Raw genomic sequence first — 19,031 nt, forward strand, 5'->3', positions numbered from 1 at the left:
CTTATGGAACAGCAAACAAACATTTCTGTTAAACTTCACAAAGCCCCTCCAGATCCGTCTCAGACCACAGCAGCCTACGGCAGAAGCAGCCTGGAGTCTTGTGGTCTTAACGCCTGCTTCAAGGGTGGAGGTGGGGTGGGTGAGGCCTGTGGCCTCTGAGCACAGGTGGCAGCCTCGCCCATCTGGGAGGGGAGCGTCCAGCCCCACCCTCAACCCTGACCGCTGGCACCCACAGGGGTTCAGATAGCTGCAGCTACACCCTGAGCTCCAAAGGGTGGTGCTCACCCGCGAAGCCCCCCTCAGAGTCACAGTCAATCAGAAAGAACAGCGAGAACAGGAGCGATCAGGAAAATGCAAGGCAGACCTCAAGTGCAAAAATGCAGCATTCTGGGTGTCCCGAGGATTCCTCACTGACGCTAAGCTGATTACCAATCATGGGCACCATGGGGTGGCTGCCCTCAGGAGGGAGGGCATTGCACGGCCCAGGCATGTGGTGGAGACACCTGCCTCTGAGGCTATTTTAAAGGCATTTTAGAATAAAACTAACTTTCTCACCTCTGCCAGTTTGAAAAATGAAAACAAAATATGGGTGAATCAATGGCTGGCTGCAAGGAAAGATTAAAAAAAATCCTTACTCTATGTGTGTCGAAAATCGTGTATGCTTTAGAAAGCAACTCAGATGTATTCCTGAAAAGCTGACCACTATTTGATCCAATGGAGGCACGTGTCCGCGGCCTGCTTTCTGCAACAGCAATGACGAAACACTCAAGTCTTTCAAATGCAGCAAGGGCAGGGTAGCCACGCTCCCGCACAGGTAAAGCCAAGTCCTTAGCCAGAGCCCCGAGCACACCAGGGGCACCGGCCCAAGATGCCTCTCTCCCCCGCGGCACCCTGAAAGTCCGAAGAGCCACTCACCATGTCGTACGTGGTCACGATCTTCTTCAGAACCTCGGGCACGATCCCCTGCAACTCCATGGTGGGGTACTGCTCGCTGAGGTTCAGGACCACCAGGGGCGTGTTATCAGGTCCCAGGAAGCGGGGAGACACCGCCAGCATGCACTGCATGAGGTTGGCCACGGAGGAGAGACCACACAGCTCCTTGAAGGACACCACTGCATTCTGCTCAGTGGGAAGAAAGAAGGCACTCTGTAATTCAGCAGGGGCTGAGTGTCCCAAGGATGCCGTACTCGGCACACCTGGTTATCCTGGGGCTGCCTGGCACAACGGTTAGTGTCCGTGTTACGACAGACGTGGTTAATGATTATTTTATCCTGGGGAAAAAGGGCTATTTTCCAAAGTAAACGTAGTCATAGACATTTGTAACACCAATTTATCCAAAGGGCAGAAGAGGCAAACAAGTTAAATTCTTTTGAAGGGCAAAGCCGCTTTTCAGATCAAAGTTCACAGCAGTGTAAACACCGATATGCAACTATAAGCAAACAAACAAAAAAAAACGGCTTCTGCTTTCAAAAAGACGAGAAAAAAATGGAATCAGGCTTCAACTAAGTATCAAGTAGGCCAGCCATCCAAAAAGGAGAGGAGCATCTGGCAGGTAGGAACCTGAATCCCTCTCAGCTGTTTACACCTGCTGGTTCCAAAGCTAGAGGAACTTTGGGGAAGCTGCGGTTTCAGGCGGGAAACCCGGGGACCACAGCCTGCCCTGCCCATCGCCCCGTCTCCAGGGGTCCCACTGCTCCTCTTCCTGCGTTCCATGTCCTTTATTTCTAATCACTAGCGGCAGGCCATAGAAATACCCGTGAAAGGAAGCCCCTCCGCACTGTAGAAAGCCGTGAGCGGGCGTTTGAGCGCCGCTTGGAGGCACGCGTGTTACACGTGGCCCTGTCTGACCCTCCACCACCACGCTGGGCCCACAGGAACCGAGCCTCAGCCGTGGCCTCTTGTCCGTCTGGGGTCACGCGGCCGGCAGGGGAGGGGGTCAAGCTGGTACCTGAAGTTGGCTCAGGACGAGGCTGACACTCTCGATCCTGCGCTGCCGCAACAGGGACATTCTAACTGAAACACGGGACATCCAGGCACGCCTGGGTCCCGACCTGGGCTGAGGATGGCGCCTAGAGGGCAGGGGCCCAGGGCCCCCAAACCTGTGCCTTCTGGGCTCAAACACCGCAGTCCTTGGAGATGAGCAGCACGTCGGTTTGAAATGGGACATTTGATCAACGCTACTTTTAATATGGTCATCAAGTTGAGTATCCTGGATGCTGACGCCCGTCAGTCCTTCCTGCGAGCGCTGGGGGCCCTCAGAGCCCAGACTTCTTCTCCACCTGCCATCACCCTGGTTGTTTCGTCTCCTGCTCCCCGCCAGCCGCCCCTTCCCAATGCCCAGCCCCAACCACAGGCATCTGCGGGATCCTGTCCACCCAGGCTCCACGGCCCAGTCACAGCCCCAGCTGCACACAGCACACACACAGCGCAGACACACGCAGCCCCGAAGGGCGACGGGCAGCTTCTCGTCCACGCCGGCGTGGCTGCGGCCTGCTCAGGGCTGAGGTCCACGACCACGGCAGCCTCGAGACGGGGAGTGGGGGGGTAGGGGGGTTGCGGGGGGTGGGGGGCGTTGCGGGGGCGGGGGGGGGAACGGGACGCTGTCTGTATTTCCATTATGCTTTGCTTTGAGACAAACGATAACATTTCTCAGCTGCCAGAAGGTCTTTTTGTTTTACTTGCTGCTGGCATTCTGCTCTTAATAGTTATATACATGTATGTCTTTACACACATGTATCTTTGGGATGGACACAGACTGGGGCTGGTGTGTGTGTGTGTGTGTGTGTGTATGCGTGCGTGCTGGGGCTGGTGTGTGTGTGTGTGCAGGGGCTGGTTTGTGTGTGTGTGTGTGTGCTGGGGCTGGGGTGTGTGTGCGTCTGTGTGCGGGGGCTGGTCTGTGTCTGTGTGCGTCTCTGTGCTGGGGTTGGGGTGTGTGTGTGTGTGTTTGCAAGGGCTGGTGTGTATGTGTGTGTCTGTGTCTGTGTGCAGGGGCTGGTGTGTGTGTGTGTGTCTGTGTGCTGGGGTTGAGGGGGGTGTGTGTGTGACTGTGTGCTAGGGTTGGGGGGTGTGTGTGTGTGTGTGTGTGTGTTTTGGGGCTGGTGTGTGTCTGTATGTGGGCGCTGGTGTGTGTGTGTGTCTGTGTGTCTACGTGCTGGAGCTGGGGTGTGTGTGTGTGTGTGTGTGTGTGTGTGGCAGCCCTCACGCCTTGCTCTGCATCGCTGGCAGCCCCCGTATCCTGCTAGACACATGGACAAGACTTAATTACATACATAATCCTGACTGACTGCTTGTAGTTGCTATGGGTATCAGAGGTGGTTACTATCTTAGATGTCTAATACACACAGGCATCATGTGTCTCTTACTGAAACAACTAGACTGCTGGGCTCCAGAGTCAAGTGCAGGCTCAACACTCAGACGCTGGCCGTTTACAGACTTGCCATTCCCGCAGCAGGACCGCCCCAGGAGAAAGGGCGGGCGTGTTCTTTCATTCTGACTGGCTGTGTGTGCGCTCCAGCTCAGGAGTGCCCAGAAACAGGAGAGATTCCCACCTGCGCATTTAGGAAAAGCGTTCCTTAGGGGCTACCAGGGACCAGGGCCTTCTTTGGGCTCAGCAACAAGGCCGGCTCATTCCCAAGTGTCATCAACGTGTTGAAGGGCCAACTGCCCTTTTGGAAATTTACATGATGGGGGAAAAAAAAAAAAATGACATCAGTGGGTGAGCATTCTTACAAGTAACTGGAATTCACGAAGTACTTTCGATCAGATACACAGCTGTTGGCTGGAACCCTCTAACAGCCTCCTGAGCCTCTGCGGAGGCGGACCCCGGCCTACCTGCATGTTCTCCCTGAGGTCCGTGGCGTCCCGGATCGGGGGCTGGGCGTTCTTGAAGACCTCGTCCACAGTTTTGATCCACAGCGTCCTCAGGGACGCGTACTCCCGGGACTTCTTCCCCTTCCGCACGGAGAGGCCCCTCTTGTGGGGCTTGCCGCCCCCTCTCCGGTTGGTGATGGCCACGTGCACGAACAGGGACGCGTGCGCCAAGACCTCGCCGGTCAGCGACTGCAGCTGCACATGGCGGTAGCCGGTCTGCAGGCACTCGAAGGGGATGGTGTACTGGCCGATGAACTCGTCGCCGATGTAGTCGTCGTCCAAGACCACGAAGCGCACCATGGCCAGCTCAGGGAGGTTGACCTGGAACTCGAAGCTCTCATCGAAGATGGGCGCGTCCCCGTTCTGGTGCACGGTCCTCGTCCTCTGCTCGGCGCAGTCAGCGGGGATGCCGTGGATCTCCACGTACACGTATGGGTCCACCACGTCGCCCTTGGCGCCCGAGCCTTTGGGCTTGGGGAAGTTCTGCCCGCTGATGACCTTGATGTGGAGCAGCTGCGGGGAGACCCCCGGCACCGAGTCCTTGGTGTTGGCGCTGAAGAAGGAGACCTCCTCCCGCATGATGGCGGGCCGCAGCACGTAGCCGCAGTTCCCGTTCTGCCGGAACCAGCCCACGTTCAGGTCCATCATCAGCCCTGGGGTCTGGAAGTTCATGGCCACGATCTGACAGCCGCACTTCCAAAAATCCTGCGGGTTCATGTTGCTGGAGTCAATCCTCATCGGACTGGGGAAGACCCGGGCCAGAAAGCGCTTATTGTAATTGACGAAGTCCCCCGGGTTCTCGTTGGCGTACTTGCTGGCCAGCACTTCGTTGAAGGAGCAGACCTCCCAGTACTTCTGAGCCTGGAAGGACGCCTGGAACTCCTTGAACTGCACAGACTTGCAGATGCTCACCAGCTCCGACAGCTCTTTGCACAGCTGGAAGCGCTTGGCAGGCACGTGGTTGGCCGGCTCCGTGTTCTCCTTGCCCATCCTCTGGGACATCTCCGCCCCCTCATCCTCGTCGGTGACATCGCCCTCGACCCCGGAACAGCTGGAGGACAGCTTCTTCGCCTTGACAAGGATCTTCCCTTTCAGGACGTCTGGGGACGGCAAGTAAGACTCCTCGACGTTAGGTGACGTCGTGTACAGCTTGTCTCCTAAAATCTTCTTCATGTGCTGCACCATGACCTTCTGCTGTTTGATGGAACAGTGGTTTTCCAAACACAGGATGAGCGGGTACTCGGAAGCGAAGAAGGCATACTTGTTAATGATGTCGATGACACTGCGGAAGACGATCTGAGAGGTCATGGTGTGGCCCGTGTAAATCACAGGCTCGTTATCCGGCCCGTCCCAGACGTCCAACTCCACGCTCCGGCAACCCATTTTAAGAGCTCGGATGTACCCTGTGATATCAGAGGGGCCCCGGAACTGATCCTCGATTAAGTATGTGTTGTGAGATGAATTTATAAAGTAATGAGACAGAGGCTGCTTCATGTCCTGACAGACCTTCTTATGCTCTGGATCAAATATGTAACAGTCAGGTGACATAAGGTAGTTAGTGAACCCGTCTATGGAAAGCCAGCCCTTCTCCTGACCCTCTTTGGATGGCTCGTACTTGTGGATAATCTCAAGGCTTATTTCCTCATTTATGTGCGCCACGCCCTGCTCTGCCTCCAGAAACATCATCAGGTCCTTGGTATCAAGGAATTCTTTATTGCTTGAGAACTGAACTAAAAGGAAATAAATTTCAGGTCTAGTACAAAGCTCGTGGAAAACCTCAACAAACTCCTCCTTAGTGACATCACTACCAGTTTTGTCCTTGGATTTATGCAGTTCTTTGAACTTAAGCTCGATTTTGCTTGTTTTTAAGCCAGGATTGAGATTCCTGATACACTGCACGGCACTGCACAGAGTTATATGTCCCAGGTCATCTACATCAATTTCACTAAACATCTGTGAAACCCAAGAAGTCCTCATGTTGTCCTGGCTACTTTCTAACATGTCAAGGGTATGTTTTCCATAAGAAATTAGGTACCGCAGTCCCGTGACCCATATGTTTGCAACGTCTGCAGAGTTGGCAACCAAATCGAGTGACTCATAATTCTCTCCGTAGATGACCGAAAACGCACAGTCTTCGGATATCTGGTCGGAAACGCCATTGCTGCGGAATATGTCTGTATTTTTCCCTGTTCTCACTTCCTTGATGGACTTGATATCAATCTTGGCTTTCTCAGAATCCTTCTTGGATGGTTCCCACCTCAGGCTCTGCATGTCGGCGTCCAGCAAGAAATACCGGTGGTAAATCCTCGAGTTGGAGCGGACCTTTTTGAGCTCAGAGCCCTCCACCATGGCGTTGATGCAGTCGCTGGCACTGCTGATCTTCTTCTCTGTGGGCATGCTGCTGAAGGAGACGGTCTTCTTCCGCTCCCGTTTCTGCTTTGTACCATCCTAGGAGAGAAAAGCCACCGTGGATTAGAAGCGCACAGACGTAGGCTTCTGTGTTCAAGACTAGGAATAGAAATTTCATTTCCTTGGGAGAAAACCCATACTCAGGATTTCCTATTGTATGTCCTGTAATGCATGGCGCTCATTCACTTCTGAAGCTTAGAAGTGGCCTCTGTATTTACAGCCTAATGCTGCTGCTGCTAAGTCACATCAGTCGTGTCCGACTCTGTGCGACACCATGGATGGCAGCCCACCAGGCTCCCCCGTCCCTGGGATTCTCCAGGCAAGAACACTGGAGTGGGGTGCCATTGCCTTCTCCGTTACAGCCTAATACAGACAGGTAAAAAAATAATTATGGAATAATTGCAATCCATAAATGTCAAGAGACACGACTTAAAAGCAAAACACAATAAAAGCTTGCATACAGAATTGGCCACATTGCAGGGCTCAGGGGGAAAATGGCCATGCAGGACTCGGTGTTCAGAAACTGAATTTAAGAAGGCCGTAGAAGGGTGTTAAGACCCGTGCAGAGCCCGAGTCACACACGGGTCACACACCCACTTAGCAGGCCCTGCTGCATACCACTCTCCTAACCAGGCTTCTCAAAAGGCTGTCACTAAACCACTTTCCTCAGAATTCCCATGGAATCAGCTCTCCAAGCGGTGATGCCCCGGCATTTACATTTTAGGCATCACTCTAGGAAACAGGAATGTACAGTAAAGCTTAAAACCGCTCCCTAACCATGTGGACTCACTGAACTGTCTGGGCTGCGTCTGGAAAACTCGGCATGAGCCATTAAATTATGTGTTACATGAGTAGACCCTGGAATTCCAGCAGCAATGCCTGGCTTTTCAGAGTTTCAGATTAGTCATGCTCCTGAATACTTCAAATAGATATGGTTTTACTTCTGCCATTATGTTAAGTCTGGGTGGGAGCCACAGACTTCGGGTGGCGGTGTTTCTAAAATTCTGGACTTCGATTTATTAAAGCCTGCTCCTGTGCACCAGATAAGTGTCTAGAACAGGTCTCCTAACAGTAACAGACTGTTAACACTACCAGGAGAAGGCAGTGGCACCCCACTCCAGTACTCTTGCCAGGAAAATCCCATGGACGGAGGAGCCTGGTGGGCTGCAGTCCATGGGGTCGCTAAGAGTCGGACACGACTGAGCATCTTCACTTTCACTTTTCACTTTCATGCATTGGAGAAGGAAATGGCAACCCACTCCATGTTCTTGCCTGGAGACTCCCAGGGATGGGGGAGCCTGGTGGGCTGCCGTCTATGGGGTCGTGAAGAGTCGGACAACAACTGATCGACTTCACTTTCACGTTTCACTTTCATGCACTGGAGAAGGAAATGGCAACCGACTCCAGTGTTCTTGCCTGGAGAATCACAGGGACGGGGGAGCCTGGTGGGCTGCCGTCTATGGGGTCGCACAGAGTCGGACACGATTGAAGCGACTTAGCCACAGCAAGTGAGAACGTCAGGCAGCACCTACATCTGTGGCGCTTTGCGTCATTCCTCAGCTTCCCTGCATGATGCAGTGGTGTCCACCATGAGGGGCTGACGCCACATCCATGTGTGCATTTAAGTTCTTTCCCTGTACAGACGTCTTAATTATTTTATTTTTAAAAAATGCTCAAATGGCCTCACTACATCTTTCACAGTTTAAACCTAAAACTTGATACTGCCTTTCAGGAGGTATATGAAATTAGTGATCAATTTTCAGTAAGTCATTATATTCATAAATAAGAAACAGAAAGACTGGGATTATATGACTTTCATGGCAATAAAATAAAGAGCATGCAAAATCTCATACAAAGGCAAGGCATTCTAACTTTCCTGCTCTTGAGAGAATCTATTTTGAATAAAACTTCTACATTTTGAAAAGTGATTAAGCTATTCGTTAGGTCTGAAATTTAAAACCACTTTTATTTTTCAAATACCTATACTTCGAAAAGCAATTTGCAGAAGTTAAGTAATTAAACTTTAAATCACACAGGTATCGTTTCCCTCAAAGTTTCAAAATGAACCAGAGAGGCTTTTGTGATATGAATGCCAAGATACAATAGAAAAGCTGGATGGCACAGTATTTCTTTACAGTTGTATGCTAGAACAATCAAGTGCAGAAGAGATTAAAACTGCAGTAATGGTATCCATAAGATATGCTGTACTATAGCTGTTCCAATCCTTTAAATTTAGATTGTATTCTATCTATTTACGTTGGCATGAAATTAAGGTTATAACCAGCCATGCATAAGGGCATGAAAGAAATGCATGAGTTTCAGAGTGAGGGTTATCTTTACCTTCAACAACACGCTTTCACCTTTCATAAGGACAACACGCTAATTAAGTACATTTATAATTTTTATAAATCATATCTCAAAGCTGCCCCTAGTAAAAAGGAATCACAAAGATAAATGGAGGTACTGACCCACTTATTCACTGAAATAAGTATACAGCATTTTCTCAGCATTGTGATCATTTATTCTGCCATTGTCAACATATTGCTTAACGCTGGACCACCACTTTCTAATTTATTACAACAGCATGTTTGGAACCTCCTTGCTATTCAGAGGGAAAAGCCAAGTTTCAAAGCAGGTTAGTACCATACACGCGCGCTTGCATGCCCACATCCACGGGACAAGCGGTGGCTTCAGCTGCATCCTCGTGGCGGCAGAAACACGGCCCTGCTCCTCACAGGCTCTGCTGGGTGACTTCAGGGCTCTGACCCCGCCACAGGCACAAGACGGCCCCCCCCCAGTCCAGGCTGAGGCAGAGAGAGCGGGGACTCCCCTAAGCAGAGACCGCGCCTCCCTCCTTCCCCACCATCGGCTGTCGCCAAGAACCACCCCTGTTCTCTCTACAGCACATGGAGGCTGTCTCTCCCTCCCCGCCGGCAGACAAAGCTATGAGAAAGCATCGCGGGAGAAGGGTGCGTGCCTAGAAACAACGGGGAGCTGGCGGGAGCCGGCCCTCATCCCGGGCGGGACCAGGACCCCTGGCTGGAGGCGACGGCAGGACGTGAGGGCACCCCGAGAAAGGAAGGGCGTGCACGCGGAGGGGGAGACCCAGGCCGCCGCCTGCCGAGTCTGCCCCAGAACCTTCAGTCTGCGGGAGTGCTCCAGGCCAGTGCTCGCGATTGGTCTGTTCACACTCTCTGTTTCCTCCTGCTCCGGAGACTCTACCTTTCTAAGGACGAGCCCGTTTCCTCCGGCTAGTCCGTTTTATTGGCACAGAGCTGCTTGCAGTAGTCTCTTCTGATCTTCTGTATTTCTGCGGTGTCAGTTGTAATCTTCTTTTTTCATCTCCAGTTTTATTGATTTGAGCCCTTTCCGTTTTTTTCCCGATGAGTCTGGCTGAAGGTTTATCCGTTTTATCTTTTCTAAGCAGTAGCCTGTAGTCTCTCTGATCTTCGCTGTTGTCTTCCTTGCCTCTACTGTCCCAGAATCTTGGTCCCACTTGTATTTACTTCCATGACTGTTTTCACTTTGAGCAGAGATCATGTGCCTCAGCTAAGCAGCTCGTCTGCAGCAGAACTGGAATCTGTTTTCTACGTTGCCTCTGAATGTTAGTGAGCTCAAATTTAAAATTAAAAAAGTGATGAAACCCTATGTGCTACACCCACAGTTCCTTAACTAAAGGAAAACTAAACGCATACAACTTAGGTTCACTCAATCTCCTAACGCCAGAGTAAAAAGACACACTTTTCTGCGGAGATGGAGATGCCTCCAAATACTTTCAAAAACAGTACTGGCTCTGAGTGTTGTAAGCATGGTCCCCTGAGCTTCTGGGAGGTGAGAGCCACAGCCTGTAGATAGGCTTGGGCCACCAGTGCACCTCTGCCACTCCATCAACACTCTTCATTCCAAGAGAAGGGACACAAACGTGAGGTCTCGTGTAGAAGAAAACCAGCTACCGAAAGAACCCGCCTGCGCGCCAACCCTGAAATTCTCAATTCTCAATACAGGATCACAAAATTCTGAGTGGGACAGAGGCTGAAAGATTCATTTATACATTTAACCCACACATATCGAGAATAACACTTCAGGACCAGGAACAATTTTGTGAAAGCAGTGAGCTAGAAAGAGGCCATAAGCAAGCTCTTCCGCAACCTCTCCCGCACCACAGCGAACTCAGGAGGAGTGAGAACCTTTAGAGAACTTATACCTAACATTATACAGGGAAGTGGCCACACAGAGCCCAGTGGAAAAACATACCTACTTCTAACAAGACTGCCTACTTTATGTAACAGAAGCTTGTCACTACCTTTTCGCCTCTAAAATGAGTGCTGATAGGGTATTTCAGAGGGCGCAGTCCGTAGCAGGGGTGGGCGGTTTCACTCTCATCCGGGAGTGAGGAGATACACACACGGGCCTCACTCTCTTGCAGGCACCAAGGGGCTCGGTTCCGACGCAACCACCAAGGCGCCTCCTGGAGAAGGGGATGCTCACCCGAGGAGCCGTAGCCTGGCCTCAAGGACCAGGAGCTGCTGCCCGGTTGGGAGCAACAGGCCTCCCGAGTCCCACGGCATTCCTCTTGTATGTCCTTCTTTTTTTCCTTTCAAAATTACTCATGTATTTGGGTGTGTCAGGTCTCAGCGGTGGCCTGCGGGGTCTTCCTTGTATCAGGCAGGATCTTTCGCTGCAGAGCACAGACCCCCCAGTCATGGCGGGGCTCAGCTGTGGCCCGCGGGGTCTTCCTTGTATCAGGCAGGATCTGCAGAGCATGGACCCCCAGTCGTGGCAGGGCTCAGCAGTGGCTCACGGGGTTTTCCTTGTATCAGGCAGGATCCGCAGAGCACAGACCCCCCCAGTCATGGTGGGGCTCAGCGGTGGCCCGCGGGGTCTTCCTTGTATCAGGCAGGATCTGCAGAGCGTGGACCCCCAGTCATGGCGGGGCTCAGAGCTGGCCTACGGGCTCCTCAGTGCCTGGGCGTCAGCACCTGCAGCACGCGGGCTCCCACCTAGACCGTGTGCAGCCAAGATGCTCCGAAGCACGTGGGATTCCTGCTACCCAGCCCAGGATCGAACCTGCGTCCCCTGCATTGCAAGGCAGGTTCTCAACTGCTGGACCACCAGGGAGGTCTCCCTCCTGTATTTCTAGCTGATTTCTTTCCATTTTCTGTTTGATTGCGAGGGACAGTGAAAGTTGCTCAGTCGTGTCCAGCTCTTTGCGACCCCGTAGACTATACCATCCATGGAATTCTCCAGGTCAGAATACTGGAGTAGGTAGCCTTTCCCTTCTCCAGGGGATCTTCCCAACCCAGGGATTGAGCCCAGGTCTCCCACACTGCAGACAGATTCTTTACCAGATAAGCCACCAGGGAAGGCCGAGAACACTGGAGTGGGCAGCCCATCCCTTCTCCAGTGGACCTTCCCGGCCCAGGAATGGAACCCAGGTCTCCTGCATCACAGGCGGATTCTTTACCAGTGGGGCTATCAGGGAGTGTCTCAGTAAACACCACGAGAAAATGGCACATCAACACCGAGATTCATACCCCTGCAGAAGGTTCCTGTGTGGTTCTTGTGGGCGGCAGAGCCGAGGACAGACCAGCGTTTTCCCTTCTGGTTTGTGTGAGTTCAGTTATTTAATCTGATTTGTAAGTAACATTAGACAAGACTATGAGATCTTTATGTTTATTGAAGGGAGTCTGGGAATGAAAGCGAGTTTAGAAACACTGAGTTAGAGAAACATCTATCTTTAACAAAACAAAACACCCCAGAAGCAACTTGCAGCCCCATAAAATGGCAGAGCAAGGCCTGACCTTTCTGCAGCTCAATAACAATAGCTCTGAGTTGAAGGAATACGTCATGCTGGGCACATCAGGGTTACCTTGCAAGGTTTTCTCATACATCTTTAAAACTTTGATGTGCTCTCCAAGATGAGCAAAAAGGAAAAGACAAGCAAAGATCTGGAGCAAAACCAGTCACTCGGAAGGTCATTTCACCACGTCAGATGAACCAACAAAGAATAAAATGACTTGAAGGAAAGCAAGGTACGGCCAACTGCTGCCTCCCGCTCACACTGAGGGGCCCTTTGCTGTGAGCGACAGAAAGCTGCTCGGCCCGCAGATGCACCCCTCACCGACCTGCTGACGGCTCGGGAGCCAGCGGGTGTCGGGACAGTCCCCATGGCAGGCGGGTCCAGCTCCGATGGCAGCTTCCGATGCAGAAAGCCGAAAGGGAACGCTGTTCCCACTTGGCAAGAAACAAACCAGGCTGTCAACAAAGTCACCACCTTTCTTATACCCATCAGAGAACCGTGGTCACGAGGGACCTGAATGCAAAGGAGTGGAAGCCCCTCCGAGGACAGCAAAGACACAGACACTGTTGTTTCACAGTTTGCAGAGCTCGGGAGGAAGTGGGGGCCGTCACGGAAGCGCATACGAGAAATCACTTACAATTGTAAGGAAACCCTGAAGGCCAAGTGCGTGCTGCTTACTGCATCAGCCTGGGTAACTAGGAGCCCCACACACAGGGGAGACGGCACTCCCAGGGAAGCCTCATGGGCTGCTCCCGAGGAAGATGGAGGCACAGCGGGAGGGAGCCCCTCTCTAGGGCCCAGGAATGCAGCAGGTGAAGGGGTCACCATGGAACTCGACCACTCCCCAAGCCCCGCTCCCATCCAGAAGCAAAAGCCTTAAGCCTAAGCCACAGTGGAAACTGCGGCAAGCCCGCTTTCCCCCTCGGCCACTCGGGGAAAGGCAGAAGCAAAATCTATCCACTTTTGCAGGCTCGTGGACCAAGACCTACCGCCCCTTGGATTGGGAAGCCTGCACCAATAACGCAGAACTCTGCCACCACCAGCAGAAGGGGGAAAGGCACCACGGATACAGCAGAGCCTGGTGACTTGGGGAGCAGGACGGGGTGCCCACAAGGTCCCAGCCCTGAAGCCCAGCTGCACACGGCTGCCTAAGACTGAAACTAGATCGGGAGGACTGAGAATCCCCTTGAGTCCGGCAGAAGCCAAGCACCACGTAGTAAGCGGTGTACCCTGGGGCAGGTGCAAGACCGCGGAAAGACACCTCTTTCTGACACACGCATCTGCAGCTGAAAGCCGATGGCAGAGCAGGAACCTCGTGTGACCCCCCAGGACGCCAGTCCCCGCCTAGACACAAGGCCATGTTGGCATGGCCCGCAGGTAGAGGACTTTGAAGGAGTGGGACACTCAAGGTAACAATGGCAACTTAAAACACAAGCCCAGATCAGTTATTGACCAGAGTGACTCAACTTCCCCAAACAAGAAGGACCTAGAAGAAGAAGAGGCACGTTCACTTCTGAGCATAGATATTATTTACCTTGGTCTCCATTAAATATGATGTTTAGCATTCAATAAAAATTATACCACACACACACACACACACACACAAGGTAAGGAAAAAATCCACTGTTAAGAGACAAAGCAGTGAACAGTCAGGCTCAGAGGTAACCTAGACCTTTCAGACAGGGACTCTAAAACAACTCATGTTAATATACAAAAGAATGGGGGGCGTAGACAATATTCAGGAGCTATTCACGAAAATGGGCTATTTCAGCAGAAAGATGGAAACTAGAAAAACGAGTTCAATGGAAATGCTATTTAAAAACTCTAAATATCAGAGCTGATGAATTCCTTTGATAGGCTTATAAGCAGACTGAACATAGCCAAGGAAAGAGTCAGTGAACTTGAAAAGGTGTCAACAGAAATTATCCAAAATAAAACACAAAGAGATTTTAAAAGTAAAAAATGTAAAACAGCGCACCCCAGAGTTGTTGCAGAACATTTGTGAAAACTGAGTCCCAGGAGGATAAGAGAGACACAGCATGAGAAGAAATAATGTCCTAGAATTTCCCAAAATTAGATCCAAGAAACTCAAGCACGATGATACATACATGCGCTCCTGGATTTATCTTACTGGAGTCAAATTGCTGAAAACACATACAAAGAGAAAAGTTTAAGGTGGCCAGAGTAAAAAAGAAAGTGAAATACCGAGGAATGGAGGTAAGAACTACCGTTCAAACGGATCACAGGTGATCCACTGACATCTAACCAATACCGAGGAACGGAGGTAAGAGCTACCGTTCAAACAGATCACAGGTGACCCACTCACATCTACCCAATACCGAGGAACGGAGGTAAGAACTAGCGTTCAAATGGATCACAGGTGACCCACTCACATCTAACCAATACCGAGGAACGGAGGTAAGAGCTACCGTTCAAACGGATCACAGGTGACCCACTCACATCTACCCACAGGCTGTCTACTAGATCTTGCTTGCAAATGTGCTACATGCAACGAATACTCTGATGAGAAAACGGATTCTCTTTTAAAGGGCAGTAGCCCCTATATTTCCTTCTAATTCCCCAGATGAAGGTGTCCCTAATGAAAATGTAGGTCTGTAAGGAGTCACAGGTGAGTTTCAGAGGCTGCACAAAACTGATTGAATTCTGAAAGTAATTTGCAAACCCATCTCACTTCTTCTAAGAAGTTTAGAATCTTGGCCTTATTAACATAAATTTTAGAAGATAAAGGAAAAGATTTATCATTTCATAAGAAAGAATGTCAACCTTAAATGTTAAAGGCAAAGGATAAAAGTTTTATAGGATTGTAAAGGTAATTTTAAGGTTATCCAAAAGAGAAATGATGGACTAAGAGACAGGAAAGGGAAAACGACATCATTTATGGATATAAGTAATGGAATTTTGCTAATTAAAAACAGCAAAGTCAATCAATCGCAAAAGAGCTCTTATTTATAGCTGTGAAATGGTCTTTATTCCAAGGCAGAACAAAATAATCCAGCAGTCTATAGGCTTTCTAGTTTAGGAATTACCCATGGAAATGTGATGGGTCACAGATGGGAGCTAGCATTGCATGCTCTCCATCCCTCAGATTTCCCACCTGTAAAATAGGGATTAAAAAATGCCTGCACCCCACGTGTTATTTACAGTCCCCGCTTCATAGGGTTGTTATAATGATAATATGAGGTCATACTGGGGAAGTTCTCTAAACACTGCCTGAATTTTTATATACTCTATGTAAGACCCCGCTTAACTGCAAGGAGATCCTGATGCTGAAGCTGAAACTCCAATACTTCAGCCAGCTGATGCAAAGAACTGACTCATTGGAAAAGACCCTAGTGCTGGGAAAGATTGAAGCCTGGAGGAGAAGTGGATGACAGAGGATGAGATGATTAGATGGCATCACTGATACGATGGATATGAGTTTGAGTCAACTCCAGGAGTTGGTGATGGACAGGGAGGCCTGCTATGCTGCAGTCCATGGGGTCGCAAAGAGTTGGACATGACTGAGCGACTGAACTGAACTGAATAAATACATTTCAGGCTGAAAGAACTTCTTCATGAAAGAAGAATAAACACTATCATAAATGTGTCACTGCAGTACTCTAATCACCTAGGATTTGTGGAACGTTAGTCCCATCCCAGAGAAGGCGATGGCACCCCACTCCAGTGCTCTTGCCTGGAAAATCCCATGGACGGAGGAGCCTGGTGGGCTGCAGTCCATGGGGTTGCAAAGAGTCTGACACGACTGAGCGACTTCACTTTCACTTTTCACTTTCCTGCATTGGAGAAGGAAATGGCAACCCACTCCAGTGTTCTTGCCTGGAGAATCCCAGGGACGGGGGAGCCTGGTGGGCTGCCGTCTCTGGGGTCGCACAGAGTCGGACACGACTGAAGCGACTGAGCGGCAGCAGCAGCAGCAGGCCCTCCCAGAAGATCAGGGTGCATAGCACTCTCTCTGGGCCTTGTTTAACTGAAGCCACTACTTAACGCTACCGTAGAAGTTTCCAGCACAACCAAATGGATGCGATGCACAAGATACCTTGAGAACCTGGCAAAACAGCCAAACGCCATGTCAAAATGAAGCTTCAGAAGGCTGTATTCTCCTTGTCAAGAAAGAACAAAGAAATAAGTCCTTTCTTAAAAGTAACCTGTTAATTTTAAATCCCATCAATTTAGCGACACTTAAAATTTAACTCACGTATAACTATTCACATATAAAAACTGCTGGGCTTTCCTGGTGGCTCAGTGGTAAAGAATCTGCCTGCCAACGCAGGAAACACGGGTTCGATTCCTGGTCCCGGAAGATCCCACACGCTGCGGAGCAACTAAGCCCGTGCACCACACCTGCTGAGCCTGTGCTCTGGAGCCCGGGAGCCCCGACCACGGAGCCCACGAGCCACAGCTACTGAAGCCAGGGCGCCCGTGAGCCTCAGCAGAAGCCACCGCAACGAGGAGCCACACACCCCAACTGGAGAGTAGCCCTGCTCACCGCAGCTAGGGAAACGCCTGTGCAGCCTTGAAAGACCCAGCCCAGCCAAATCATTTTTTAAAGTTTTGAAGCAATGATCCCCATAATAGTTTTATCTAAGAAATAATCCGATGACCACTCAAAGCACCCTCTGATCAGAATTTTTCAGATGATTCCTTCTTCCTCATACTCCCATATCATTTCCTACAGTGTTCAAAACAACCACACGTAAAGAAGATAGAGTCCCAGTTCCTGTAAAATGAAGTTTTCCAGGTCAGATTAAAGCTTCCAAATCATTCAATGCAATAGTTTACACCTGCCTTTAAAACACTGGGGTTTTAATTATAAAATCAGTGGACCATAATGGAATATAATACTTTCAAGACGACATTCTTTTGGTGAAACACTTTCTACTGAATAAACAAACTATTTATTCAAAGTAAATTTACAAAACCGTCATCTATATATGTGTCAAATGTAAACTGCAATAAAATTCATTGGTTTTCTCCAGTAATGGAAACCTTAAGGGTGAGTAGTGAGCCCCTGTAAACTACACTCGTGCTACTCTACATTCTAGCGAAAATACTCATACTAATGAATTTCAACTCATAATCTGTAATAACGGTGCTTAAGTGGCCCACTCTGAAACCTGTCAGTGTTTCTCAGCTGTGTATATGATAATTCCTTATTTAGCACATTATAAAGCCTGCGGACCACAGGCTTCCTATACTGCAGAGCTATTTTGAGATGTGGTTATATAACCTTAGTTGTTAATAACCGTCTGCTAAATCATACTGAATTTTAAAAGGTATGCAAGTCGAATCACGTAATGTGAGTTCTTAGCTACTAACTTGAGTACCTTCTCAGTCACAGCTTTCCCCCTAAATCGTGCTGATTTTTCACAACGTCAGAGTAGCTTAGGAGGAAGAATTCATTTTCCTCATTTTTTAATCCTCACATCCATCACTGCATTGAGAGGAAGGTGATGGCAGTCCAGGGCAGTCAAGAGTCAGAAGCAAAGCTTCTGCAGAGATCCGCATGCAGGAAAAGCTACTCTGTGTGCTATATCCATCACAACAAAGAAGACAGCAGATCCTTCAGTCAGGGATTTTAATAATTCCACAGCTACTTTAAAATTAAAAGTCTAAAGGAAAATTGCTTCACCAACAGTATTTTTATGCCACCCTCTTGCTTATTATTTTCTATCTTATCTTGAAGGGAAAAAAAAAAAAAACCCTTCTTTCAACCTTTTTTTTAACCCAATGGTTTATTTGCATATGAAATTAGTGTATGTGTTGTGGGGTGGGAGTATCAGGGGGAAAAAAAGCACAAATCCTACAAAAGGGAAACTCAGCTTTCCACAAAATATTCTTTTCAGTCCCAAGCCATTCATGTGCCTGTAGTAGTCCAGGCCTCAATGCTGTGTCTTCTCCAAACTCATAGAGTATTTATAGTCTCTGCCTCAGAATTTGACACTTAATTATAGCCACATCTCCAGCTGTTTTATGTGGGTTAGTCTTATCTACTCAAATAGAAAGTAAACTTTCTGCAGGAATGGGCCATATCTTATATTCTATAACCCCTGGCTGGACCAATTCAAGCAGTCAGAACAGTAACACCTTCTGATGAAGTTTTATCTCAGTGATAAAGGGGTCAATCCAACAAGAGGATATGACACTCATAAATATGCATGTACCCAACACTGGATGGAGCACCTAAATATAGAAAGTAAGTTTCAACAGACCCCAAAGAGAGAAATACACAGCAACAGAGTAACAGTAAGGGACTTTAATACCCCATGGTTCATCAATGGGTAGATCTTCCAGATGGAAAGTCAATAAGGAAACATTGTTCTTAAACGGCACCTGAGACCAGATGGACTTGAGGGATACCTAACAGAGCATTCCATCCAGAAGCAACAGAACACACACTCTTCTCAAACGCACATGGAACATTCTCCAGGGCAGGTCACGTGCTCGGTCACAAAACAAGACTTAATAAATTTAAGAGTGAAATCGTATCAGGTATCTTTTCTGACCACCATGGTACAAAACTAAAAATCACTTACAGGGAAGCTTTACAAACATGTGGAGATTAAACAATATGCCACTGAACAACTGTTGGGTCAAAGAAGAAATAAAAAATACCTGAGATAAATGAAAATGGAAATGCAACAGACCAAAATTTATGGGATGCAGCAAAAACAGTTTTAAGAGGGCACTTCATAAGGACAAATGGACAAAAGGACATTAATAAGAACGATTACAAATAAACAACCTAACTTCACACCTCAAGGAACTAGAAAATGAAGAGCAAACTAAAAACAAAGTTGGTAGAAGGAAACAGCGAAGAGGAGAGCAGAAATAAAAGAAATTGACATTAAAAGACAACAGAGAAGATTCACAAAACTAAGAGCTGTTTTATTTTATTTTTTTAAGATAAACAGACCTTGAGCTAGACTTGCCA

At 49.1% G+C, this 19,031-nt stretch overlaps 1 protein-coding gene across 4 annotated transcripts in view; it reads right to left on the reverse strand.

Annotated features, from left to right (window-relative positions):
- The window catches only part of PLCL2 (phospholipase C like 2), a 213,981-nt gene that overhangs the window by 85,758 nt on the left and 109,192 nt on the right, over nucleotides 1–19,031 (reverse strand). For all 4 annotated transcript variants that reach the window (XM_086377578.1, XM_086375156.1, XM_086375974.1 and 1 more), the window contains exons 2-3: nucleotides 3,832–6,318; nucleotides 916–1,119 (exon numbers count right to left, since the gene is read on the reverse strand). In XM_086377578.1, coding sequence (XP_086233704.1) covers nucleotides 916–1,119; nucleotides 3,832–6,318 — 2,691 coding nt within the window. The remainder of the gene's footprint in view (nucleotides 1–915; nucleotides 1,120–3,831; nucleotides 6,319–19,031) is intronic.

Source organism: Bos grunniens, chromosome 1 (genome assembly GCF_055505025.1).
Source record: "Bos grunniens cultivar Pamir isolate PY7600 chromosome 1, Bosgru_T2T1.0, whole genome shotgun sequence".
NCBI lineage: Eukaryota > Metazoa > Chordata > Mammalia > Artiodactyla > Bovidae > Bos > Bos grunniens.